This window comes from Hylaeus anthracinus, unplaced genomic scaffold, assembly GCF_026225885.1.
Source record: "Hylaeus anthracinus isolate JK02 unplaced genomic scaffold, UHH_iyHylAnth1.0_haploid 12000, whole genome shotgun sequence".
Lineage (NCBI taxonomy): Eukaryota > Metazoa > Arthropoda > Insecta > Hymenoptera > Colletidae > Hylaeus > Hylaeus anthracinus.
The window spans coordinates 7,388,210-7,415,974 of NW_026534347.1; the positions used below are offsets into that span (position 1 = coordinate 7,388,210).

At 36.4% G+C, this 27,765-nt stretch overlaps 3 protein-coding genes across 11 annotated transcripts in view; 1 reads left to right on the forward strand and 2 right to left on the reverse strand.

Moving 5' to 3' along the window:
- The window catches only part of LOC128890468 (protein kinase C and casein kinase substrate in neurons protein 1), a 70,851-nt gene extending 58,393 nt beyond the window's left edge, over positions 1-12,458 (forward strand). For 3 of the 7 annotated variants that reach the window (XM_054148977.1, XM_054148978.1, XM_054148979.1), the window contains exons 3-11: positions 130-318; positions 1,382-1,402; positions 2,117-2,128; positions 5,017-5,243; positions 5,838-5,958; positions 7,377-7,487; positions 9,492-9,658; positions 9,884-10,044; positions 10,104-12,458. In XM_054148977.1, the coding sequence (XP_054004952.1) occupies positions 130-318; positions 1,382-1,402; positions 2,117-2,128; positions 5,017-5,243; positions 5,838-5,958; positions 7,377-7,487; positions 9,492-9,658; positions 9,884-10,044; positions 10,104-10,216 (1,122 nt within the window). In that variant the 3' untranslated portion in view covers positions 10,217-12,458. The remainder of the gene's footprint in view (positions 1-129; positions 319-1,381; positions 1,403-2,116; positions 2,129-5,016; positions 5,244-5,837; positions 5,959-7,376; positions 7,488-9,491; positions 9,659-9,883; positions 10,045-10,103) is intronic. The other 4 variants (XM_054148983.1, XM_054148980.1, XM_054148981.1 and 1 more) reach the window with 4 other exon arrangements.
- Positions 12,212-16,609, reverse strand: LOC128890460 (uncharacterized). 2 transcript variants are annotated; one of them, XM_054148956.1, is made up of 4 exons: positions 16,311-16,609; positions 16,080-16,226; positions 15,921-15,995; positions 12,212-15,847 (listed from the first exon to the last, which is right to left on the reverse strand). In XM_054148956.1, exons 1-4 carry the CDS (start codon positions 16,446-16,448, stop codon positions 13,052-13,054), a joined length of 3,156 nt encoding a protein of 1,051 aa, XP_054004931.1. In that variant the 5' UTR covers positions 16,449-16,609; the 3' UTR covers positions 12,212-13,051. The 2 variants fall into 2 exon arrangements, with proteins under 2 accessions (XP_054004931.1, XP_054004930.1); XM_054148955.1 differs by having other exon boundaries at positions 12,212-15,850; positions 16,311-16,606.
- Positions 16,610-18,479: 1,870 nt separating this feature from the next.
- On the reverse strand, positions 18,480-27,170 carry LOC128890462 (cilia- and flagella-associated protein 58-like). Of its 2 annotated transcripts, XM_054148958.1 has the most exons (11): positions 24,308-27,170; positions 23,230-23,316; positions 22,540-22,668; positions 22,236-22,468; positions 21,817-22,093; positions 21,464-21,696; positions 20,603-21,014; positions 20,278-20,548; positions 19,441-19,955; positions 19,131-19,355; positions 18,481-19,061 (listed from the first exon to the last, which is right to left on the reverse strand). In XM_054148958.1, the coding sequence occupies exons 1-11, from the start codon at positions 24,341-24,343 to the stop codon at positions 18,789-18,791; spliced, it is 2,691 nt and encodes an 896-aa protein (XP_054004933.1). In that variant the 5' UTR covers positions 24,344-27,170; the 3' UTR covers positions 18,481-18,788. The 2 variants fall into 2 exon arrangements, with proteins under 2 accessions (XP_054004932.1, XP_054004933.1); XM_054148957.1 differs by having other exon boundaries at positions 18,480-19,355.
- Between the last annotated feature and the right edge of the window lie 595 nt (positions 27,171-27,765).

Below are 27,765 nucleotides of genomic sequence, written 5' to 3' on the forward strand. Positions count from 1 at the left end.
TAGAAGTAAAAGTAACCCCTTCTCCACGTCACTTTGTCTTTCGTTGCCATAATTTTCGCCCATTTTTGTCTGCTTCTTTGTATCGGTATATCGTAATTGTCACTAACGCCTGATCTGGTTTCGTTGCAGTCGATGATGACCCTGAAGGAACGCAAGGAGATGGAGGACGCTTTCAAGAAAGCACAGAAGCCCTGGGTGAAGCTCTTGCAGAAGGTCGAGAAATCCAAGTCCGAGTACCACAATAGTTGTAAAACAGAGCGAACGGCCGCGAACATGGAGAGGAACGCCTCAGCTGACAGTTCGCTTTCCCCAGACCAGGTAAATCGACGGTACATAGTCTCTGTCTCTCTTTCTCTGTGTCTATTACAGTAATGAAAAGTTACACCATCGTTGCTCATTCATTATCGACGAACGGCGCAATTGTTACGTTCCATACTTATCTGAATCACAGTCATTCCTCGGTCGCGTTCGCTTTTAAAAGGTTTTTGGAAGCATCGGTGCTCGAGATCGAGTGGGTTAAACGTTTCCCAGAGTTCGATCGTACGCTGCTCAAAATAATTTCGGGTTGACTCCGGAATAAATAACTTCGTTCTTCGGGGAAAGATTTACAGTACTTTATTGTGCGAGTTTATTTTGAAAAAAATGCGATTGTTTCTAGTATTTATGTATTCGAGGCTAAACGATCAGTAGACTGCGGATGTTCGTGCATTTATAGGTAATGAAAATACAGGGAAATCTACGAGAATGCAAAGATATTTCGTTTGGAACATGATACATGCTTAATACTTTGATTTACGTTTCTGATGTTTTTCTGTGCCTGTGAAAATATGAATTTGCATGAAGATCTGCAGTCTAAGTAAATCTACAAAGCTAGTAGGTTTCCCCATCCCCATAATCGTGCAAAAATCCTGTACAATTTTGAAGCTAATCGTTCCTGTGTACTATTTCCCGTTTATTTATATTATTTTACTTGGGATGTGATGTAGTGATGGAAGAAAAAATTAATATTTCATTATCCGAGTAAAACTCTATACAATTTTCTTTTATAATTACACTATTTTACTTCAAATCAAGTTTCAAACATCCACTTCATCTTGAATTCAGCTGATTCCACTTTGTCTCATCATAAATTAATAAACAAAGTAAACAGTCTGTTCAGTAATACCACACAGTAAATTTAATTTTGAGCAGTGTAGATAAATTCGAAATTGAATTAATGGATAACAAATTTCACTTTACTTTCTTTAAAATGAAATACATGTTTGAAAATGAAATTCTTTTCGAAGCGACGATATTCTCGCCAGAACACTCACGAACAATCACATACGTTGATAATAACGTACAGTAGATACAGTTGTTCTTTAGCCAGTATTATTTGCAGATGGCCCGAGGCTCCGAAAACGTATGTCAAAAAATCACTTGGTATCTAACGAAAATTTGCATGCATTGTTGTATCGTCCACTGTTCTCGACATTTGTGAAAATCTCTATTTTTCTCGTGTCACCAAACGCTTCTCTAGACCTCTGTAAACGTTTGAATGAATTTGCACGTTTTATGAAATTTGAGATGATTCTACTTGAAATTTCTTACTAGATATTTTTAATAGTAAACCACGTTATTTATCAAAGAATATCCATCTATTTATAATAATATTCTTTTCATTTTTAATAGAATGTTTCCAGTTATAAAGTAATATCGTGGTACAAATGTTAAATATTTATTGAATCAGCTGATGTAATGTACAAACTGCGTTTTTTCATTCAGAACTTTTGCGTGAGAATATTTTTTTTTTTAACGAAAAGAAAAATAAGTTGTTTTCAAAGTCTTCCGAAATTTTCGTTTGGAAAAATTTAAAAAAATTTAGAAAATGCCCTCGAGGCCATTTTCGACATATTTGCACGTGTTACTGTTGGAAAGAATGATTAATCGCTAGGCGAGAGGTGATCTTCTGAAAAAAGGCGACGTTTTTAGATGACAGTATGTGGATGTGGTGCATGGGCCCTCAGAATACGAAAATCCTTTAGGAATTCTAAAATAGGAGACGTTCAGCTTGTATGTATAACGATATTGCATGCGGCATGTATGTTAATTAACATTCTCTCGTTTTTCATTACAGAAAGCTATGCTGGTAAGCAAACCCTCTGTCTCCTAACTCGTACACTGTTTGCCGCGTCGAGCAAACATCGAGCATTTTTAATAAAATGCTCTGGACAATTGGAGCACCCTGTATAACAAATATATATGCAAAACTTTTAGATCAAGAGAAACGCTCAGTATTTAGAATTTTTCAATCTGTAGCACAAAATTGTACGTTGTGTGCAAAAACAATTTATTCAAATGAAAAGCAAAAAATTAACTACTTGTTATGAATATCGAATGAAAGTCAACATTGTGTCTTTGCACGTTAAACAATTTGAGATTCAAAATATTTCGATCCTACATTTAACCCTGCTTCCGCAGTTAATTTCAAATTAACAAATTAAGAATTAAAGTTCACTGAAATCAGAAATGTATGAAAAGGAACATTAATAGCGCATGTTTTTTAATCAAATCAGACTTGGACATTTTCGACCCACTGTTGTATTCCGATGTTTATACAGCTCGGTGATTGCTCGTTATCTGCGCTTATAAGTAAATAGGACAGATTACAATACATTTCAGACATTGAAATGTAGGAAATACTCGATTTTGTATGCATAAATTCTAAACGCTTTATAAACCGATACGCTTCGACTACTTGGCTAGTTACTCTGCTTAACCAGATCAGCGATTTCAAGCACAGATCGTTCTGCACGAGCACCCCATCTCTCAGCATCGAATAATGACAACTTTAGAATAATATCCTTCATGCATTTGTTAGAACAAGAATTTATTATTTCGTTGTACATAATTTTCATTAAAGAGTGAACATTGAATCGAAACAGTCCACATAACAAGTAATATAAAATACAATTTGCATACAAAACGTGAACTTACTTATCCTTATTCTTACTCTTTATAAAATAACATAAAATTATACCATTCGTGATAAAGTAATAAGCTTTCTCGTACCCATATTGTTCTATTTACTTCAAAATTTTGTTCAGTTCCTCCCAAGGGCTAGAAACAAGGATAATCGTTTGTTTAATTAATATTTTATTACGTAAAAGAAAATAAGGCACTTCATGTTTCATATGTAAATTTGATTCCACATAATTTTTCACGTCGACTTTTTCAATCCGGTGTTGACTCTTTGATCCTTCTCGCACTCAGTTGATAGGTATATTATCATAAACTGTAAGGAATGCCCCGGAGGAACGTATGAGGCAAGCCGTGACACTATTGCGTAGTCATTATTGTAAAGCAAAATAACATTCTGATCAATGGTGACTTGGCTTTTCAAAACTAGCTTAATAATCGCGCGGTAGGAAGTAAACAAAATCCTGGCAAGGCTCGTGTTCAGTGGCATTCTGCGCAGATCTACGAATCAAGCATCAATTCACACAATTTTATTTATACAAGGTGTTCGATAAATGTATATCATTACTCTAGAGAACGAATACACATAATGAAACGTTTCAAAACTGTTATTTCAATATATGTTATACATAAGGTAGCTTTCAATCTATTTTTTTTTTTTATGCATCGCATTTTTAAACCACAAAAATAACTCTTACTGTGTAACTTTTAATACGTCGACTGCCAGACTAATACACTTGAAAATTTCTATCGTGATTAAGTTTTCTTTCTAGACTATTGGAAGCTACATAATGAAGCATTTATTGTGGTATTTATTTTTATAACTTCATTGAAATTTAAGAATTTAATTGAAATTTATTTTCTTTTTTACTGAACATTCAAAATTAATTTTGTTTGTTCTTCAGTGAAAAGCACTGTCACTCATATATGGGTGACATGGCGATCAACGTGTTAAACATTGTTTATATCACTTATGTGCATTCGTTCTCTGAAGTAAGTAACATTTATTTATAAACCACCCTGTATATCTTTGGAATTTTCTACAAAAGTAAATAGTAAAGTACAAGGAAATGTAAATAAATTTCAATTCTTTCAAATGACGATCATTTTTCGATCAATTTCTTGTATAATTATTTTCTGGACGAATCTTTGTACTTTACTATAGCTTTGTCGCACCCGTAGGTTGATTAACTCTTACTTAATTAATATTCTAAGGTCACGCTTACTTTTTCAAAGGTATTTTTTGCCATCGCAATTGTACGCTAGGTAAACTTGAGGGTAAAGAATTGGAATACTGTGACGAGAGTGTCCACGGGTCAAATATTAATCAGAATTTTAATAGAAAATTGGGAATACAAGCCCTGGTCAGGAGTGGAGCAAGTTATATGCAAGTCTGTGAAAGGAATAAAATGAAAGAGTCAGCTTATAATATTAATATACAGAAATAAATGTTGCCATTCACTTTGAAAAGCCAAATGAGATTTCAAGTCTTCAGTGGAGATAGAGTTATTAAAATTATTTATTTTCCGTGTAAATATTAATGAAAGAAATGTAATATTTATTTTTATGAATTCGCGGTACTTTTTTCCCATTTACTGTTTTTATTAGTCAGTCTATATTTTTTGAATAAACAGAAACAATTTTTTTGTTATAACGCTTTGACTGCCATGGATTCACATGGAAATGTTAACAGAACTAAAATTTTGTCTCGAGACAATTAGACTCTGTAGAATCTAACATTTGTCGTATTACTCATTTTTGTATTCTCATCGAAATTTACGAATTCTATCCAGATCAGTTTTCATCAACACTCAGCCCTTGAAATCATTTGTTGAAGTTCCTTAGTGAAAAGCTCCGTCGCACGTATGTGGGTGACGCGGCGTTCAACGTGATAATCATATCTATTCCTTTAAGAGAAAACTTTCTGCCCAGGGGTTGTAGTTTCTTTCCACCCTTAAGTCGCTTGTCGATGTGGGTTTGTACCAAGCTCTTTACCTTCAATGTACACCTCGTAAAGCGTTCACGTCGCCAAATCGCGCGTTTCTATTTAATCGACAGGTGAAGAAAATGCAAGACAGGGTGCAGAAGACGAAGGAGGAAGTTCAGAAGGCGAAAGAGAAGTACGAGGCCACCCTGCAGGAGATCAACCAGTACAACCCTAAGTACATGGAGGACATGACTCAGGTGTTCGAGAAATGCCAAGAAATGGAGGCGCAACGGCTTCAGTTCTTCAAGGAGGTCCTCTTCGGCATTCACAAATGCCTTAATATCTCTCAAGATCCCATGTAATTATACGTTTCCCTTATGCATATATACTGAACATAGAAACCTTGGAAAATAGGTGTTTTCGACTCCAATTCGTATGCTTCTGGAAGTGTTCCAACATCTCACGGAGACATTGAACATTCCATGCCAAATGGAGCACATTTTGAAGTAACATTTCAAATTTTGCCGAAATTTTTACGTGTTATGGTAATAAAGGATTTTCTACGAGAGGTTTTAGTTGTAAGGATTTCTTTATTCTAAGAACAGTGGCGTTCAAGGATCCACCGCTGAAGCATGGTTTGAAAAGCCTTTTATTAAAATCTTGAAAGATTTTTGGAGAATCGAAATTCAATTCAATAGTTGACTATAAAGTAGAATATTAATATCAATATTATTTGTTTGTTTCGATCAAGCATAAAAGCAAAATATAAGTTTTCAGTTGGTATTGCAAGCTTTGTATAGTGATTCAACCCTTAGGATGGGACGTTTTCATACATTCCAGTAGTAGAATATTTTATATTGAAAAACAAATGGTCAAATTATTCTTTTTAAAATTATTTTAATAGATAAATCGACATTATAATAACCTTTCCATTGTGTATTTTATTTTTCAGACTTCCACAAATATACGAGGAATTCTACCATACAATAAACAACGCGGACCACGAAAAGGACCTGAAATGGTGGTCGAATAATCACGGTGTCAATATGGCTATGAACTGGCCGCAATTCGAGGTAAAATAACAAAATATCGAACACGATTAAATGACTCTCTTTTTACCGCATGTAAGCCCCTTGCTCATGGTTGGAAATCTGATGTTAGAGAACATAGCCGTAGAGTGCATTAAATATTACTCTCATACTTACCCTTTGTATAACTGTGTCAATTTTAAGTTATTCTGTATGTCTCGGTAGTCTACAATTTTTTAAATCGAAGCTACCGCTATGAATTACGATTTATATACCTGCATTTAGGTCAGGAATATGTTTTACATTTAATAGGCCCTAAGAACATGTTTCTTTGGTAGAATATTAATCATTTCTTTAGTAGGAGAACCGTTTTTTAAAAAGTTATTTTACTTTAAGAGAGAAAGAAGTGTACATTATTTTCAGGCAGCATTTTAAACCTTGATTATTTCTTGTAATTTTCGTTATCGACGACGATATGGGCGCTTTTTGTGATGTTTTTGCCCGCTTGGAAACCACGTAACCGATACAATGTAATTTTACAGTCAATTGTCGAGAAATTCGTTAGCTTTCGTATGAGGAACGTGTATTAATTAATGAGAAGAATGAATAAGTCGATAGAGGAATAGAAAAACCAGTTGACGTTCACTTTTGTTTAATTCTTTGATGTATTCTTGATCGTGAATTGTAAACATAGACGTTGTTGTTGATAATTTTGCAACTGATACAAATGTTAAATGAAGTAACTCAAAAAAAAAAAAAAAGAAAAAAAAACGATTACAGTTACTGGTGACTCGTATAAACAAAATACAGTCCATAGTATGGAGAAGCACTACAGTTTCTCAGCTCTGACTCGCCTTGTATCGGTTTAGGGGTTCCCCAGATTACAGTCTATCCACTAAATCGCAAAATGTGGATTCCCCCTCGCCAAGAACCCTTTAAAAATAAATCTCCTCGTCAAATTACATCCTCCTGCACCCTCGTACTTAAGCCAGGCCCTTCTAAAAGGTTTAACACGTTGGCTGCCAAGCTAAATCTCGTGAAAATTGTTACAAAGTTAAAATGTTGTCTCGAGACTATTGGAAATTAGATCATTTAACATCTGTCGTAGTATTTATTTTTGTAACGTCGTCAAATTCACGAATCCTGTCCAAAATTATTTTCATTATTGTCTCACCTTTGAAATTAATTTTTTTAGTTCCTTAATAAAGAGTCCTGTCGGCCATTTCTGGATGACGTGGCTACCAGCGTGTTAACTCGTTAAAACTACAATTACTACGACCATAATGGTAACGGTCTCCTTCTTGGTAACCACCAGTAACCAAGTACACCAAAAGCGTCCTGCTCTACTCTTTGTTTTTCTTCCCTCCCCCATTTTTTTTTTCTCAAAGCTTCAAACAGTATCCCGAGACAATTTTCTGGAATGCATGCATGTGATTGTTTTTTTGGGCGTTGCTATTATGCAGGACTACACAGAGGAGTTCCGCGACATCACCAAAGGCTCCAAGTCCAAGGAGGCGCTTCCGGCCGGCTCCATCACGCTCATCAATCAACGCCCGGTCGGCGAGGATCTGCATGTAAAGTTTTTTTTTTTGTTATGTTTTACACCACCGAATTCCGAATTCGACTCCGCACATATCGACGAGCTTTACCGCCCGGTCGATTAACAAGCAAGCTTTTTTCACCGTCGCAAGGGGGCACGAAATAGCGCCGTAACGGCAGACACGACGAGGTCACTGAGGATGGGTTTCCTTTTGCAGCTTCTGGCGCGCTAACTTAACTGAATTAACCGTAACCCGCTATGTGCTTGGTCTTGCACGTAATCACAGATCTATATCGCGAACGCACAGGGCATGTATCAACCGGTGAAGATAGGAGCGAACTTGCTACAGGCAACTATGACGAAGTGGTGTTACAAATGTACAGAGAGATTCGTGTGGGGTACTTTTTCGTTCATTAAGGAGTCTGGCCACTCTGAGCGTTGAGAAAAAAATATTTTTATGTTTCGACACATACTAAAGAACAGTTGAGTGAACGCATGACAAATTTTTTGAGATAACAAAAAAAATATGGCGGCGGTTCGAAAATTTTGGTGAAGGCCTTCGGCACGAAACGCGCGTGGGCTCTCCCATCATTATATTCTTTAGGTTGCATGTGAAGAAGAAAAAAAAAATATTACATTGTTTCTGAAGTTTGTCGCAAGACAGTAGCAATTGGATTTTTTTTTTTACCATTAAGAAAATTATGGTGAGCCGAAGAAATTTTTTTTTTTATTTTTCACCGAAATTTCACGAGAACAATCGTCAATACAAAAAAAAAACTAATCAAGTAATCGCAAAAATCCATTACTACTCTTCAGATAATGTATCTAAAAGTAGTGTGTACAAATTTCAGAGCAATCAGACCGATAGTTTACGAGATTTACGTTGTACCATTTCGAAAAATATAGTTTCGAGATAATCCCAAAAAAAAGTGAACGTGCGGTCCGTATTCATTTTTTAATTAATTTGTTTTTAAGAATAGTACCCATATGACGAGCGCTCAGTGTGACCAGGTGGGTTAATACTTTATGTACTGTAAAGAAATGCTTTAGACATGATTGGAAGGAATACTAGGGATATTTTAAAGATTTCAAGGATTATATTCTTTTCTTTATGTAACGCAATTTTTGTATTTGAGTGCAAAGGACATTGCAATAGCTGTGACACTCGAAGTATTCTTTTCTTCAATTAAATAGTGTTCCTTTTTATCTAGTACTGTAATTTTGGAAAATTATCAAATCGAAGGTTTCGTCAGAGATTTCTTGTTTGTATCTTGTTGATATCTTTCTGTCTCTTATCATACAAGATTCAAGTCTGGAAAGTAAATTCGCTCGATATTTTCACACATGCTTACAAACACTGCTATTAGAATCATATATAATTGTTATTTCATACACCATCGTTACATATATATTACAATGAAGACCACGCAAAAATCAAACGTGTTTGCAATCAGTGAATCATCTGCACAATTAATTTATATGTAGCAGAAACATCATGTCTATGAATATCGCATTGTATGTGGCAATCTTTATCCATTATCACGATAATCAACATTTGCAAAAAGAATCTATCTTCGCAAAGATAATACTAACAAGCACCAATGAATGTAGCTTAATTCTTGTAGCTTAAAACTCATTTTATTTACTGTATATATATTTTTGTTTTCATTGTTTCTCAATATTTCGTTTATTATATACTTAAAGGACCGATACCGAAATTGACAAACAACAAAGCAGTATTATCTCACGCAGCTTAAAACTAACAAACAAACGCAATTCACTTTCACCAAATATCGCAACAAAATTGTGTACATATATTTATTACATTTTTTGTGGTATAACAACTTTTATGTAAACGAAAATTCAATGTATCGTCCGTACTTTGGTTGCACGCATGATTTGAGACTCCCTTGTAAACTGTACTATCTAACGACTGGCTAAAATTCGAAGTTTCACAAGAAAACGTGACCTTAATTACATAATCGATTAATGTAATCGTCCGTAATTAATCGTTCTCTTTCGTGTTCCATCAATTTAGGAATTTCCAACAGTCAATAATAAGGCAAAATCAAAGCCCAGTGTCAGGGTAATATCGACAGACGGGAGTCACGGGGATAGCAAAACTGACTCCATTAGTTCCAGTAAAAACGCCTCAGAAAAGAATAATCACGATGGAAGTGCAGTGAACAGAACCTCTACAATTACGTAAGTGTTAATAACAACCGGAGAACTATATTTAACATTTAACAATTAGTTCTTTTATGGTCCTCGACTCCATGATATTTTTTAATTAAGAACTCACAGCTGAGTCGTACAGTGAAATATATAAAATTAGAAAATTCAATAATATGCATTTGTTTATTTTAAAAGCCCGTATATGTTAGCTTTACTTTGATGTGTATGCTCATTTAAAATATACGTTTCTTTCAGTAACGGTACAAACGCTAAACAAGAATCAAATCCGTTTGAAGAAGAGGAATGGGATGAAGATGGCGGCGAACCATTAGTAGATAACGGAGAACCTGGTGTTCCTGTGCGCGCGTTGTACGACTACGAGGGAGCCGAAGCAGACGAGCTTAGCTTTAAACAAGGTACAGATTTATCAGGATTATTTAGAATTTAGTCACTTACGATTGTTTTATTTCCACAGGTGATATATTCGAGAAACTAGAAGACGAGGACGAACAAGGATGGTGTAAAGGTAGAAAAGATGGCAGAGTGGGCCTTTATCCTGCAAACTACGTAGACCTTGTGTCCCAGTAAATCACTATGTGAAGCCAAATTTCATGAACAATGTTAGTTACTTAACACGTGACATATACGGAAGAAGAGAAAACAAAATTTTTATTTTGTTGTTTATTTCTCTATGAAATAGCGCCTTCATTAAAATTTGTAAATGTTGTTAGGTAAGAGTTACACAAGACTATATTAGAGATCATTCATTATTGTGTGATATACTATGATCGCTGAAAAAAAATAATACAATAAATATTGCAGTTTGGTGTAACAAGTAAATAATATAAATTCAACGATTGAAAAAGATGTTGTAAGTGTCGGAAGGATATAAAAAATTGCGTGCGCCTGGTTTGATTTTGTTTCTTTTTTTCTCGAACTCATTTATAATTGATTGCAACAAGCACTATGAAACGAAACTTTTACTCTTACGGGTAATGGTTTTCTGTACGTAGTTAGCGTTCCCTCTATATCCATCTGTATAATTAGTAATAGACAATAAGATGGATGACGCCGTATTACCGCAAAGTATATTAAGTTTAGATGTTTCGAGATAATGTACAATCATACATTTTCTGACTCATTACCATTGTTGCTACGGAAAAAATTTCGGCGAACGCGGCGAGAAGTATATTTAATTTATTGTTATTCAAATGATACTTTTAAAACCTATTCTGTCTGAATGATATCGTTGTATATAATAGGTCTAAGAACATAACGGTATGTAAAGTTGCAATTGTTTAACAAAGTTAAGATTTTATGATGTTTGAAGTACATCGGCTAAAAATGAAATACTTCAAAAAAGAAACAAAGTGCGTACATTAATTGTACTCAATAAATTGGGGACCCAGAATTGCCCAGAGCTTTTTTTATCTATTAAGAAGAAACAAACAATAAATTATTGACTCGTAAAAAAAAAATGAATTTTGGTTATAAATTATGGTTATAGTAATGTAAAAATATTTACCATTTGTTAAGTTGTAACAGAAAATTTTCATAATTAGTTATTGCGTGTCTTGTACATAATTTCTTTCTGTGTCAAAAACAATATTCGATTATCTTCTATGGATAAAATCTTGGTATCTTTTTGTTTTAATTGAACGAAACTTTATATAAAAATTAATTACAGGATATTGAAGATATTTCATATAATCGCTACTCTTTTTCCTAGTAGACGTGACACGACCTAAGAAATGAAAATGAAAGCGCAAAATGTATCGAGTGCGATAAATATCTGCTTTCACGGTATGAATTACTTGATGTTGAGTTACGCATTCATCATGAATCCATGTACCTTCGCTATAACATGCTTTCAGAGTATCTTTAGTATAGGGACACTGTTATGTTAATGTAAACAACAATGTTGCAAAGCAATCACGAAACCAAACGAACTGTAGATTTAAATGGTTCGAAAGGAAGCATTTATAGTTTTTTTTTGTTTGTTTTTCATGTAACGAGATGAATTCAAAAGCAGTTAGAGTCAGCTTTAATAAAGTCAGTTGTTATTTATATACATTGATTTCGCGAAGCGCTCCGAAGAGTTGATTTGCAGTCATGTTTTAATGATATATAGTGATAAAATGCTAGTTATTCTTCACAAGTAAATAACGTGTCACTGTATACAGTATTTATGTAAATATAGTAGAATATAATAAGATTTACAATTCAGCCAACGACTGATTTTTGTAATTGTTTACATCATTAGTCCTCCAAATTATTTTCTGTAAAGAGTGTTCGCGATTCCATGTTGTTAAATAGACTAGTTTGTGTATAAAATTTATTATGTATAACTTAATAAGTAGAATATGTATGAAATATTACATAATTCATGAGACAGATGACTTTTCGATTAAATGACTATGATGCGTCAATGAATTTCATAAATGATTTTTTAAGTTTACAAAAATTACAGCGTGATAAATTCATACGTTATTTAATTGCGAATGTGAACGCCTAATTTCGGTCACGTTCTGACGAAAATAATTAAATGTAAAATTGTTAAAAAGGACAAATTTATGTACAACATTATTTCGTATAAAAACATTATATTTGCATACTCATTGATATACATGTTAAATTCCAATCAACAAAATACGTTACAGTTTATACACAAGTGTTTATTTAATCAATCCTAATTCTAATCCGTTCTACTTGAAATACTTCATCGCGTAGATTTTATATTACAGTTCATATTTGTTGAAAATAAAACTGTACTTTATTTATGTATAAACAGTTGGTATTTATTGGAAATAAATCTGTGCTTTATTAAGTATTACTATATATACAAAAACTGTACGCATTTATATGCATATAGAAGACACTACATTGTTAGCACATATCACAAAGGAATTTTTCATCAATTGCTACAAAATTGTAGATAACATATTGTAAGATAACATTGCTACCATAACTAAGATCTTTATGATTTAATTCACGTGAAAACACTTTTGTATTATTTACTGTTCATTTAACATCTGTAAATTTTGTCTGCATGTGAAGCTTTATTAATATTGAGAATACTGGTCTAATGCATTATGAAATACATGAACTCTATATATGTATATATATATATATTCAGAAATTAAGTTTTCAAATGTTTCAACATATAAGTAAATTCTCTGCAGGATTTGTACTTATGATATTAAGGATACCTTTAATTACATTTACTTTTGTAAGATATTTTAGAACGAAATGGAACGATACTACGGCAAAACCTCGTCTTGTATTACGTCATCCTTTAACACATGAATTCTTACATGTATACAAAGTATTATACACAGGGGTACCTCTTTCACCATACAAGTCTTATTTATTTTGTAGTCGGCATTACTTGAAAGATTAATATGAAAACAGTCGATAATTGCATCAATGAGTTGCAACATGTTGTTGTAAATCTTCAAGACAAGTAAACGGCTTCTCACATAACTGACAAACATGCGCGTTACCATTATGTATGTCTAAATGATCAGATAACTCTTCTTCCGTTTCGAAAAGATCATCGCAAATCATGCATTGGTATTCGTATGATTTTACTCCTTGTTTTTCCCATTCCGCGATCGCAGCTTCCTCTTCGTGAGCTTGCATGTGCATCTCTAATAACATTTCCGAATTAAACGACTCCCCACATTGTAGACAGTGATAAGGATCCCCCTCCGATCGATCGTTGTCATTAGCAATATTAATGAGGTTAGGATTATCATCTTCCTCATCGAACAGATGTTTTTCAACGTGAGCCTCAAGTGCATCTTCAGATTCTAACGAGTCTCCACAAATTGCGCATTGATATTGTTCCTTGCCATTGCTCTGGTCATCCTCACTCATATCATCGCAATGCTTCTGCAAATGATCTTTTAATATCTCTTCATCTGTAAATATTTTATCGCAAACAAAACAAGTGTACGTCTCTTTTGGCTTAACGACTTGTCCATGATCTCCTTCTGCTCCTTTGTTACCTACTTTCTCTGACTGAACATTGTTTACTTCAATTCTAGAATCATCTGAGTTTCTATGCACGTTACTGTCCGCTTTTAAGTGTTGAGAGATTTCAGATTTAATGTACGCCGATTCTTTAGATTTTTGCGACGAGTTTGCGTTGGTTGACTTTTGAGATTCTCCTTTCTTTATGTTTTCTATATTGAACTCAGACTGATCGTGACTTTCTAAATGGCGCACCAGAAGTTTCTCAGTTCTAAACGTTGAGTTGCAAACGTAACACTTGTGAGATTGCTGCTTTGTAGATTTACATACATGCGATTTTACCAATTTAGCCTCGACTATTTCGTGGCATCTTTTGCATCGCATCATCTTATGTTTATTGTGTCGCGTGGATTCTGATTTATGCGTGCGAACGTGTGCTATGACTTCGCTGCGACTATTGAACGACTGCTCGCATACGCCGCATACGTGCTTTTCAATAACAGGCGAATTTATTCTAACAACATTCTCTTGATTTTCTGTTTTCTCTTTGTTAATCGTAGCAGATTCAGAAATTGTTGCAGTATTGGAATCAACTTTAGGTTCTTCTGGTTCTTTCGCTGTACCAACATTCTCTTCTTTCGCACCTTCTTGCACATTTTGATTACTTTCTGTCTTGGATGCTTCGGAAGCATCCTCTGATAGCTCAGAATCAGAATCCAAAGCGGAAGTATTATAATCGTTATATCTTATCGGTGGTACGCTTTGTCGTTTATGAGAAACCATACTAAACGGTCCACCAAGTTTATTTTTAACGGTACGCTTAGCAACAACGTGAATATTATTAATGTTTCGCTGTTTACTTTCTTTGGTTATATCTAAACGTTTCAATACAACTTTGGGTTGATATTTTTTACAATCCTCTGCTGCTTTTGCTAATGTAGGGGAAACTCTTCCCGGTCTCTTAGTATACGGACTAAATTCAGAACCACAGCTTCTCATCATGGAAGATTCAAAATTTTTCTTTATTGTTTTTTCTATTATATTCTTCAACTGTTGGTCTAAAGTTTGATACGAATTCTTGCAACCATTCTCCATTTTGTCCTTCTTTGTATCGTTGTTGGTTATTCCGAATAATCTTTGCTTCATTTCTTTTTCTACGAATCCAGCGAGCTCAACTTGCACGCGTTTCAGAGCTTCTATCTCTGTTCCTTCCACTTCTATGTTTAAGCATCTTTCGATACACTTTTTATCATTGGGATCTGTTGGGATTGGATTTATTCTGCGAAGTTGTACAGCGTCGATGATGTCAGTATTTTTGTCTTGAGAACTTTGTTCAACTATGCTATCGTTTTTATACTCTTTCGATAAATTATGCAAATTTGCTTTATTCAGATAATGCGGTTCCGCAAGCATTAAAGTAGATGTTACTATATATGTAGCATCTCCAATTTCTAATTCCGATTTCACCGAACATGGAGTAAATATATTGTTACTATTTTCTGTTTCGTTTTTCTTTGGTGTCTTTTCTGCAACAGTTTTCTCTGGCACAGAAACAGACGAGTTTTCCTTTGTTTTTAAATCATCCTGACAGATTTTATTCTTTTTTATTTCATCCGGTCCAGTAGAATCTTTCACAGAAGTGTTTTTGTCTGTTAATGACACATCAGAAGTAACGTCTTTAACCGACCTTGTTCTTCGCGTATCGGAATCAGTATCTACACACATAAAATCGCTTCTATCATGTTTAATAGTATATTTCTCAGTCAAATTAGTTTCCAACTGTTTTAACGCTCGAGCTACTCTCTTTTGCTTCTCGCACTCTATGTCCATGTTAGTTTTTGCTCGTGCTTTTTGCACTGGTGATAATTCGGTCTCATCCGATGCCATAGAGTCTGTATCTGATACGCTCTCTCCTGTCGCCGCTAAAAGAGCTTTCTTTCGCGCGACCCATCTTTTAGTTGATGCTTTCCTTTGTTCTGTTGTCCTATTACGTCTCCCAGTTATCATTTTGACCTTTGTAGGAATCAACGAAGGTTTCAGTTGAATATTATCCTTATTCTCAAATTCCTCATCATTTTTATGTTTATCATCATTGGAAACATCTTGAGCTCTCTGCGAAGAATCCTTTGAAGATGTAACATCATCTTCAGATACATAAATTTCCTTTGACATCGCTTGGTCTGTTACACACTCTACGCTCGCAAACTCCAATGGTATTAAGGGTGGTACATCAGGTTTTGATTTCTTCTGAAACACATATTTTTATCAAATAAACTATTGCCAAAAATAGATGTTGAAGTATTAGTATTGGAAATACCTTATCAGAAGTGTCCGTGAGACTGTCTTCTCCACTGTCGTGCAGATCAGTGTAAGTTCTTTTAAGTTGTGATTTCTAAAAGCAAAAGAAAGCAGTTGAAATATAGTTACAAGTTTAGCTTAATAAGATTACTGTTTCCTTTGAGTACAATATTCTTACCGCATTATCAGAAACTTCTGCAAGTTCCAACTGGCTTAATAACATTTGATTCGAGCGTATAAATTGCTCTTTAAACTCATTCCACATATCCAGCTTGTAGAAACATACGTGGCAAATAATGTTGGGCAAACCATGCTCGTCCTTGATCTATACAGAAAGATAATTCAATTATACAAAAAAATAACATGAAACTCCGTCTATAAATTAAGAAGAAAAAGGATGTAAACACACATTAATGGAAGTGCACTTTGTCAAATCGTTCAACTTTGATTGTAGAACTTCATCGAACAAATTACTCATGGAACCATTGTCGACGAGACAAATACGACATCTCTCCTTTATGTTTGATAATTTACGTTTTCTCGGCATTTTCTATATCTTATGTAAAATGCAAACTGATATTATGCGTATCTTTACTAATGATACCAAACAGACTGAAGTGAACGCCAAGTTACGATGGCGGGCAGGAGGCGGGTGAGGCTCCTCAACGGTGGATACATTAACTATCGATACCTCGATACGTTGATTCGGCATGCTATCCATTATAGTCTACCCAAGTCGACCAAAATGAACATAAACTCTGCTAAATAAGAGCGTATATTTGTATATGAATTATTAATTTTAAAGAATATATTTGTTAATATAGAAATAATATCCGTTTTAGTGCAGTGGCGCCATCCGTGGCAAAACACCCAAGTTTGTAATGAAAATAGTTCCCATCCCTTGTGTAAGATGGCGCTATAAATACATTCAATCAATTATTTTTCATTTTACACAAATGCTTAATTAGAACGGATCCTTAGTAAGTACATAACACTACATTATATGATAAACTGGCCAGTATGGACTGCCGCACAATGACATCCCAGCGCCTACAAGATGGCAACCGAATCGACAAACCAGCTAGCGCAGGTTGCCCCATGAAATGGGCACGTCTGCGCCTACTAGATGACAACCGCACCGACTAACCGGCAAGTGCGGTTTGCCGCATACTAGGGGCATCCCTGCGCCTACGAGACCAAACACTTCCTGACATCTCCTAACACCTTCTAACACTTCCTGACATATCCTAACCACCCCTAACATCTCTTAACATCTCCTAACATATTCTAACATCTCCTAACAACTTCTAACACCATCTAACATTTCCGAAACACTTCCTGACATCCCCTGATACCTTCTAACACCCTCTAATAACCCCGAATACTTCTAACACCACCTGAGATTCCCCTTTAATTTCCCATTAATTTCCCTTCATTTTCTTACACATTTCCCTTTAATATTCCTCCATTTCCTGATATACTTCCCAATAATTTCCCCTCATTTCTGCGATATTTCCCTTTAATATTCCTCTATTTCCTGGTATATTTCCCTTTAATTTCCCTCCACCACCTTACTCATTTCTCTTTAATATTCCTCCATTTCCCGGTATATTTCCCTTTAATTCCTAGTACATTTCCCCTATCTGTGATATTTCCTGGTTTAACATTGTTGCAACAGCTCCGCTTAAAACTTCAACAATATAGCAAGTTCAACAACGTTGCAAATGACTCCGCTCGAAATTTCAACAAAGTTGCAAGTTCAACAATGTTGCAAATCGCGCCCCACGGGAATTCAACAAAGTTACAGGTTCAACAATGTTGCAAATCGCTCTCCGTGGAAATTCAACAATGTTGCAAGTTCAACAATGTTGCAAATCGGTCCGCGCAAATTCAACAAAGTTGCAACGCTCAGAAGTTCGGCAAAATGTGACAAAATACGAAAAATCGACTCGACTTTTGCAACATTGTTGTAGTTCTCCGGGGAGCGATGTGCAACATTGTTGAACTCGCAACATTGTTGAATTTCCGCGAAGAGCGATTTGCAACATTGTTGAACTTGCAACTTTGTTAAAGTTTCGAGCGGAGCCATTTGCAACATTCTTAAACCAAGGAATATCACAGATATGAAGCGAAATTATAGGCAAATATCACAGAAATGAGGGGAAATTATGGGGAAATGTACCAGGAATTAAAAGGAAATATACCAGGAAATGGAAGAATATTAAAGGGAAATGTGTAAGGTAATGGAAGGAAATTAAAGGGAAATATACCAGAAATGGAAGGAAACTAAAGGGAAATATGTAAGGTAATGGAGGGAAATTAAAGGGAAATATACCAGGAAATGGAGGAATAATTAAGGGAAATGTATAAGGTAATGGAGGGAAATTAAACGGAAATATACCAGGAAATGCAGGGAAATTAAAGGGAAAGATACCAGGTAATGGAGGGAAATTAAAGGGAAATATACCAGAAAAAGAAGGAACATTAGAGGGAAATGTGTAAGGTAATGGAGGGAAATTACAGGGAAATGTGTAAGGTAGTGGAGGGAAATTAAAGAGAAATATACCAGGAAATTGGGGGGAGTTAAAGGGAAATGTGTAAGGAAATGAGGAGAAATTAATGGGAAATATACCAGGAAATGGAGGGATATTAAAGGGAAATGTGTAAGCAAATGAAGGGAATTGAAGGGGAAAAACTATACTAACAGGTAAGTCGGGCTGGTTGCCTGTCCGTAGGCGCAAACCGTGCTACCACACTTGATCTTAAAATAGAATGTTACAGAAATATAAAACCAAGATGTAGAAATGCAACTGTTATTCATCTTTTATTCACTGTTCGAAATTTATAACTAGATGAGAACATTTGTCGATCTCTGTCCTCGAAGAGTTTATCTACAGACGGAGTCCACGCCGAAGCAGTTTCTAGGGGTAGGTGTCACCATGTTGAAGCCACCCCCGCAGAATTTCTTCGTACTACGACTCACCGCTGGGAGAGTCGGTTCGCTCACAGACTTCAGCTTCGATTCCTTCGATTTCTGTAGCTTCCTCTTTTGTGCGTAATACTTCATCTTCAGTTCGCTCATCTGCCCGTTCATCCTGTCCATGTCGACTCTATACTCGCCAATTTGGACCTCGTACATGCTCAGCTCTGCTAGCATACACTGCGAATACGAGAAGTTGCCAGACCTTACTTTGTGATGGAATATTCCAAAAAAAAAAGCATGATCTACCTTCATCTTCTGTCCCCTCTCGCGCAACGCTTTCTGTGTTTTATTCAATGAAATCGCCACGTGGGGTCCTGGATGCTTGGACAAAATTTCACGAAGATTCATATACAATCTCTCGGTGTCTTTTATTTTCTTCTCCTTCTCAATCATGGCGCTGGCCATCCCCAACACACGTTTTTGAAGGATTTGAATTTTCATCAGCAGCTCGTAAGTAGACGGATCTGTACCCTGGAAGAGTCACGTAATTTTAAAGAGTTTAATAACGATATTGATATGATTATTGTGATAATTACGAGAATACCAATGTAAATACCTCGAGTTTCCTCCACCTGTGTATGTTCAAAGGAGTCTGCACTTCTTCCTCCAGCGCCATGACCTTCAGTCTCTCCTTCGTTAAGTCGCGGTTCAAATGAAAAACTTCCTGCCTCAAGTCGCTCATGTTCGCTATGTTCTTAGTCAACAAGACCTTCTCCGTCCTCAGGTTCTTCACCTCGAGCTTCAACAGCCTGATGTCCTCCAATCTCTGGTTATACTGCTCCTCCCCTCGCTGGAGCGTTCCGTGCAGCACTTTTATTCTACTGTACTGAAGACTAAGCTCGTCGTTCCTCCTGACCAACTGCGTACCCAGAATGTCACGTTCGTTCATGACGTTGTCGATGTCCTTCTTGTGACGTCCAATATCCGACTCTGCCCGCTGGATCACCTGCCTCAGGCTCTTCTCTTCTTGCTTCATCGTCTCGATCTCCCGTTTCAGATCTGTCACCTCCTTGCGACTGGATTGCAACTCGACTTTTAAACTTTCCTTCTCCTTTTCCACTCGACCACGAACTGCAAGGATAAATATGTTAAGATTGAGGACTTCCAGTAGGTAGGAGCAGAAACGACACATGCAAGTCAGTCAGTTTACATGTGTTAGGAGATGTATACTATGAAAATAACCCTAGGGTTTCGGTTTATCTGAATCAAGTAATTGATAGACACTCGCATAAAATACATTCTTCAAGTACGAATAGGTGGACAGTGTAATGTAAAAATCTTTAATTGAAAACAACACATGAAGTGGAATAGTTTCTTCCTCTGAAGAAATGAACTACATGGTTCGTTTCCGAAATGGATTCAGATGTTAATGAGAGATGAAGAGCCAGCTTACGGAACTCCTCTTTGATCACAAGAGCTTCCTTCGCCACAATATCCTCTTTCAGCTGCTCGATCTGATGATTAACTACCTTCAGCTTGTTCTTCAGCTCCTGTATCTCGTCCACCGATTCCGTCAGGCTCTTGCTGTACGAGTTCCTCTCTGCACGAACAGCCTCGAACAGGTTCTGCTGCTGCCTGTACCTCGCCTCGCACTCTGCAAGTCGTTTCTTGTAATTGAAGATCTCGACTTGCTTTAACTTGACCTCGCTTATGTAGTCTTCAACCTATCGAAGGGACAATGTTAGTCCAATTGAGACGCACGACAAACCAGAACTCACCTCCTGCGCCAAATTCTGTGTCTCCGTGTTATACTTGTCCCTGTCCTTCTCCGCGGCGGTAAGCTCCTTCTTCACCTCCGCGACGTCGTGGCTCAGATCGTCGAATTCGTGCTCGATCTTCCGCCTGCTGTACTCGTGCACCATCATCTCGTGATTCAGCCTCTTGATTTGTTCGTTCAGGTTCTCCTTCGTACGCGCCAGGACGTTCTTCTCTCGCAACAGGACGTCGTATTGGTTTTGCTTCTCGTTCTGCTGCTTTCTGAGCAGAAAAATTTCGTGCTCCACGTTCTTCGTGGTGGCGTTCGCTTGCTTCAGCTGCTGCTCGAGGCTCATCCGATCCGCCTCGACCTTCTGCAGCCGCTTGGCCATGGCGTCCCTCTCGATTTGACTTTTCTCTGCGGCGGTCTTGGCTCTGTAACGTCAAAGTGGAAGAGTTAGAGGTTCTTCTTGTGGGAGAAGTATATAAAGTGGTTCCTAGTAAGTGTAGCAAGTCCTTCAGTATGGTGTTCGAAAAAAATGTCAGAGAAAGTTCACATTTGTGTAGTACTTATACCATTTGTATAACTTGTAGTATTTATATAATTTGTATAACTTGTATTGTTTGTATTATTTGTATAACTTGTAGTATTTATATAATTTGTATAACTTGTATTGTTTGTATTATTTGTATAACTTGTAGTATTTATATAATTTGTATAACTTGTATCATTTCTATAATTTGTATAACTTGTAATATTTATATAATTTGTATAACTTGTACCATTTGTATAATTTATATAACTTGTATCATTTATATAATTTGTATAACTTGTATAACGTGTATAATAAAATGACAATATATTCTAAAATCCAAGTAAGTACTTGTGTACGATTTGCTTGGTTTGTTTCAACTGCTTGTCCTTCTCCTCGATATCTTTATCGAGTTTCTCGATCTGGACAGCCGCATTATCGTAATCCGTCTGTAGATTCAGTCGTTTCACCATGAGCTTGCTGATCTCCTTTTGCATCTTCTCGCCGGACAACCTCTGCTCCTTCAGCAAACTCTCGAGCTTCATGACGTTGGCTGCAGCTGCTTGTATGTTTGAATTCGCGGTCTATAAAAAAATTATCGTTCTTGGTACAGACTAATATCCAGATACTTGGAACAGAACATGTAACAGGGACTAGATAGTATCACAGAAAATTAAATATCGAAGTAAATATGAATTCTTCACCTCCAGGTCGGCGACTTTTTCGTGCAGCTCGTCCTGCAGTTGGTGCAACTCGTCCTCGGTCCTCTGCCTAAGTCTTCGCTCCTTCGAGATGTCGCTCATTTGCATATCCAGAGTCTCCTGCATTTCGCTTATCTGGTTCTCGGCTTCGGTGGTCTTTTTCTCGAGTTCCTCGGTGTACAGGGACATGTTCTTCAGCCGTTGTCTCAGTGTATCCATCTCGCTCACGAGTCTCTCCTTCTCCTTCATCAGGTTCTCCTTCTGGTTGGCTGCACTGCCACTGTAAATTTAACGCAATTGTTAACTTATCGACTGTATAATTTTCTTTAAAAAGAAATAAATCATAGATTGCATTAATTTTCTTGGAATTAATTCCGAAAAAGGGCTTCACTCAGGAGGAAAATTTCAAATAGAAATCGTACTCTTCCCCGGCAGCAAGTTGTCTGTTCTTCTGCTCGATTTCCTGATTCAGCTGCGTGACGTTCAACCGCAGGTTCTCGATCATCTCCTGCGCGTTCTGTTCGCGCGTGTGAGCTGCGTCAGCCCTTTTTATAGTGTTCGCGACCTCCTGCTTCAGCGTCGCGATCTCTGCGTTATTACTCGCTATCGTCTTCGCCATTTCTTCTACTTTCTGTCTGTCGCTGTCCAACTCGCTCTGAAATCGAGCTTCCAAGTTACATCTTTCTACAAAGTAGAGAAGCTGATTGAAAGATATTTTTATTATACCTCCAAGGAGTGACACTTTTCCATGAGCTCCTTTTCCGTTCGATGAGCCTTGTAGAGGGACTCGAAGAGTCTTGTGTATTCAGCCAAGAAGGGAGCTAACGCCTCGTTTTCTTTCATTTCCTTCAGGACCTAAGGAACGAAACGATTAATTAGTATGATTTTAGAATGCAGAGTCGAAGACAGTAAGCCGGCGACTGACCTGCAACAGAACATTGTAATGTAACGCGAGCATTCGCTTAGTTTGGCGGACTAGCGAGCGACGAACCGAGCCGTTCTTGCGCTCGGTTCGCGCTCTTGCGTGCTCCACTGGTCTGTCGGTTTTTTGACGAACCTCTTTGATCGTCTACTTTTCACTGAATTGAGTGGGAAGCATTGAGAGAGAATTCAGCCGAGAGTTCGAAGCGAGCATTCGTGATTCCAAAAACGACCTTGTAATGTAACGCTGATGCCGAACCGTACAATTCGTGCCGAGCAGTTACATTATACAGCGTTCTGTTGCAAGTCAGTTGCCGGCTTTACTGATTAATAGAATAAGAAATTCTAGGAAAGTAGCAGATCACCAGGTATAGTTGACATCCTACTCTCCAAGTCTTTTAAACATTAATAAACACCATTGTAAATATTACTGTTCTAACGAAAAATATTTCTAGGTACGCTAACTTCAAATCCTTATAGATAAAGGACCCTCACCTTCGAGTAATCCCTCTCCAGTTCGCAGAATGTGCTGCTAGCTGAGCTCCCATCCGATGTGGCCTCGCTGGTCTCGCTCCCATCGTCCTGAAATGTGTCATTCCACCACGCTGACAGGATTCCCCTCTCGCATCTTTCATTACTTCCTCACGATCGTCGTCAGAGATGAGCAAAATTCTTATCTAGATGAGAAGAGATTCTTATCTACTCTAATAAGATACTCGAGGCTTTCGTGGCCTGGCTCTTCACCTTTCATACTAATACAACTATTTTATCAGTTATTAATCTATGAAAATTAATTGATAGGTTATTCAATTCTACAAATGAATTATATTATAAAATTAAATATTTCACAGTGAGGGAATAAAAATTTAATTGAATAAGCGTTAGGAATAAATCCTTTTACATTAATTTAGGTTTTATTAGCCTAGTGTTGTTTGAATGAAATTCTGCGCATCTCTGATTACCACCTAGCCGCGCTACTGACATTAATTACGCCACCTGATAACAATCATCTAATTAATCATACTCTCGTTTTCTTTTTGTATCTAGAGCTGTGTAACAACGATTGAAATTTTTCTGAATACAATATCCAATATCTGCGAAATAATTTCGTATCGTTAACGTTTTCTTTTACAATTTCTTACCGCTGATAGTTGCGCGGTTAGGTTACAGATACTTGAAATAATTCAATTTTAATAACATCGGCGTGCTTTGCTTTTTCATCTCGTTGTTCGCTCGTCCCAGCCTCCATTGTCTTCGTCGATTCGTTAAAAAGAAGTTGTCAACCACAGAAAATTATAAGATGCGATAAACGATTTAATAAAATACACGCGTAAAAGTGAATAAGAACTATTGTGTTCATGGGCAATTAATGAAAACAAAATGCGAGCAATTTGGAACTCTCAGTCGATTTGAAAAATCGACCATGCATTCGTTGTAAACAAACTTTCTATGCAATAATGAAATATACAAACGAACGAACCTATTTAATATCGCGTGTATCTGTCTTTATCAAGCTTATATTTAAATAATTTATATTATATTTTAAATATTTTATACAAAAATATTTACTTACACCATCCAACCCAGCGTTCATCTCCATGTCCATCATGATGCCGGCTTGAAGAATTCACAAAAACTCGATAAAATTTTAATACGATACTGTTATTTATAATAACACCACTGGCGCAACTACCACTCGTAAAATGAGTCTATTTAATCAACAATCTCCCACGCAATGGTAACAATATTTATTACTGTTAAAATATAAAAATAAAATTTTGAAGCTCCCGAGCCAAGGAACTCCAACTTAGGAACAGCAGAAAAGCAGAAAAGAACAGGAAGCGAAAGAATGCGTGTTCTGAGCTTTACTATCGCGATTCCTTCTTGTTGACTAGTATCCATGGAAGCACCCAAGGATCCCAATTCCTTAACAGAATGCAGGAAATCAATAGTCACGAGTTTTCTGCTTCTCATCGAGAGTTGGGCCTTTTCTAGAAACAGCGAGGAACCTGTTTTCTAGAAAGTGCTGTTGGTCTGTGAAAGGCTTGGGAATATGTGTGTGTGCTTGAAAGAGGAATGAGTTCGTCGATAACCCTTCGAGTGCCAAGTTGCTTTGTCTCTAACATTCTATGAAACTGTTCTTCGAATAATCAACGAAAAATAGTCAGTATATTTTATATCACAACAACATGATTTGTAGCACCTGTGATCTGTAATCAGAGCTCACTCGCCGTTTTCAATCATTTTTAAACAATGGATGACTGTTGCTAGCACTTGTTTGTTAGGGTATTGTTACAAATCGAGAGATACTTCAGTAAAAAGCAGAAATAAGTGATTGCTTACAGTATAATCAAAGAGATTTTACTGTAGAATTCTATATTATAATATATACTACACTATAGAATTCTAAAAGTTTCTTTCGTGAGTTGCATTCAATTATTTTCTGTGGCAGTGTTTATATAAATATACAATCTAATTTCTTAGACATTGATGCTGTAACAGTAATGGAGCGAAATGAATTGTACACAATTTTGTAATGTAACATAAAACATAAAATATTGTGTATGAATTAATTATTAATAAAAGGAAAGAAACTTTTAGGACAACCTAATATATCATTCACCAATTAGACCCATTTTCCAAATTTCTCATCTTCTCATTTCTGCACGGTAGTTACAGTTCATTTTGAATTTAAACTTATCTACTTCCCATTATTCTATTGCAACCTGAATCAAACTAACTCAGACTATTACGAATAAAAAGTAAAAGGTTTTCCAAAAGAGATTCTAGGGTTTTTTTTTAAATAATTCATAACACTATCATTTTATTAAACAAAAAAAAAAATATCCTGAACTTTGCACTCAAAGGATTACAAGAGCTCGATACCAACGCTGGCACGCCTGAACAGAAAAACGTGTTGAACGAAAATATCATTGTATTAATAAAATTGCCATCGTTCATATATATATTAACATTTTACATCGTAACACTTATTCGTATATATATTAATTCTCCCGCTAAGTTCCTCTTAAGCTCTATCTTACAATAATCTGAAGTTGTTCGTAGTACGGAGAAGAGGCCTATGCATCAGCATTGAACAACAACAACCTCTTAAAACACCTTGAATAACAAACTTTATTTACATTCACGTCTTGTAGTGTGCCCATTACCGTGATCCACGATACTGGAACATTGGTTGACACACGAACACACACATTAGCGATCCAATGTATTCGACAATTCTCCATTTCGCCTTTCATATTGTTCGCATACATACTAACTGCGATCATGAGGCGACCAACGTCCGAGATGGACGCCACTTCCGCTGGACTTGGACGATTACTTTGTGATTACTTTTTTAATCGTCACTTGTAATCGACGGATTAATCGGTAATCATAAATAGCGTTTATCAATAGAGATGTTTTTTTTATGGTTAGCCATCAATCATGGTGCTTGTATGATTAACCATTAATCGTGATACCTGTTGTGATATAATTTTTATTAATCGTTAATCATGTCTATTGACCATTCATTATATTTTTGTTAACCATTAATCATGATATTTATTATGATAATTTAATAATCATTGATTAATAATCAGATATCGTTAATAATAATTAAATAATCATAATAGATATCACGATCGATGATTAACCATTAACAATTACGATTACCGGTTACCTCGTTTATCTCGAACGCAGGTCGCGTCGACACGTACACTTGGGCAAATAATATAAAAATAATTCTGAGGTACACTTCTCTCCTCGTAGTTGGAATTATCCTAACTAATTGGCAGATCACGTACGTCGCGACCCTCTGTAAAGGTGTAGAGGGGATGTTTGTCGCTTTTCATCCCGCCTTAAGGTCGATTCAGACTATACGACACGGACCGTCACGTACCGGCAACGACACGTATCGGCACCGACACGACAAAACATTGAAACGCGCGTTTTAAGGTCTATTTACACATATCCGTAACGCGTCAGTTCCGTATCCGTACCGTATCAATAACGTCACGGAGCGGTGTCGGACGTGTGCGAACATGCCCATTCAAAAACAACAGAAGAATATTTAAAATCACTGCCACTGATGGAACATTACGGAACTGAACGGATACGAAACTGACACATTACGGATATGTGTTAGAAATAGACTAGAGTATTTAGATATCCGTGCGTCAGCGTATCTCGATACCCGGGTACCCGTGTATTCAAAATATCCGTGTTCTTAATCCCTTAATACGCGGTACACGTGTTCCGTGTACCCGTGTATTTTAATACCTGTTCAAAACCGTGATCTCTAAATTTTAGAGATTTGGAGTCTAAAATAGACCTTTAATGGAACTATTCACACTATTCCCGTTGACGAAACGTTCAGGTCATTGTCTGTTAAGTGTGAATAGTTCCATTGAAACGCGTGTTTTAATATTTTGTCGTGTCGTATAGTCTGAATCGACCTTTACTCATAATTTCGTGTCTTTTAGAGACAGAAAGGGAGAAAGGCCGTTTGCTAATGGTCCTTCGCGAAAAGTTTGCATCTGAAAGCAAAGCGGGTCCCATACGTTCAGGGGCAGCCTTTTAAATTTCGAATGAAACAAACCTGTACGTTTTCAAAAGTAAACTGCTCGCGTCGGACTATTAGAAGCTACCAGGCGCGACGTGCCAACCGTCTCGACTCTTCGCACGCGGAATTCCCCATAAAATATACAATATTTTTATTCGTCAGTGACTGCAACCCGCAAGGAATGCATCTAACCGACTGAGGGATCCAAACGTTGAGCAGCTTGAGTTGAGTCATAGTCGATTTCAAGATTTCAGCTAATCTGATATCTATTTGCCCGTGAACTATTCGATACACATAAATAGGAAACGTTTCTCTCGTTTGCAAGATTTAAATTGGATTTACATCCGACGATCATTTACGGAATTCAAGAAGACATCCAATACGTATTTTCCTTACATGGTAATACGATATTTCTATAGTTTTCTATTAATTCTTTTTTTTTTTTTTCAAAATTTACGGTGTGTAAT

What these genes read in the sequence shown, in the direction of transcription:
- LOC128890462 (XM_054148957.1), bottom strand. Translation starts at nt 24,343, where the DNA reads ATGATGGACATGGAGATGAACGCTGGGTTGGATGGT. An exon ending in AAAAAGTCGCCGACCTGGAG is followed by an intron (nt 21,697 to 21,816) that starts GTGAAGAATTCA and finishes ATTTTTTTATAG; the next exon opens with ACCGCGAATTCAAACATACA. An exon ending in ACCAAGCAAATCGTACACAA is followed by an intron (nt 21,015 to 21,463) that starts GTACTTACTTGG and finishes TTGACGTTACAG; the next exon opens with AGCCAAGACCGCCGCAGAGA.
- LOC128890460 (XM_054148955.1), bottom strand. Translation starts at nt 16,448, where the DNA reads ATGCCGAGAAAACGTAAATTATCAAACATAAAGGAGAGATGTCGTATT. An exon ending in CAAAGTGCACTTCCATTAAT is followed by an intron (nt 16,227 to 16,310) that starts GTGTGTTTACAT and finishes CTTTCTGTATAG; the next exon opens with ATCAAGGACGAGCATGGTTT. An exon ending in TCACGGACACTTCTGATAAG is followed by an intron (nt 15,851 to 15,920) that starts GTATTTCCAATA and finishes TATGTGTTTCAG; the next exon opens with AAGAAATCAAAACCTGATGT.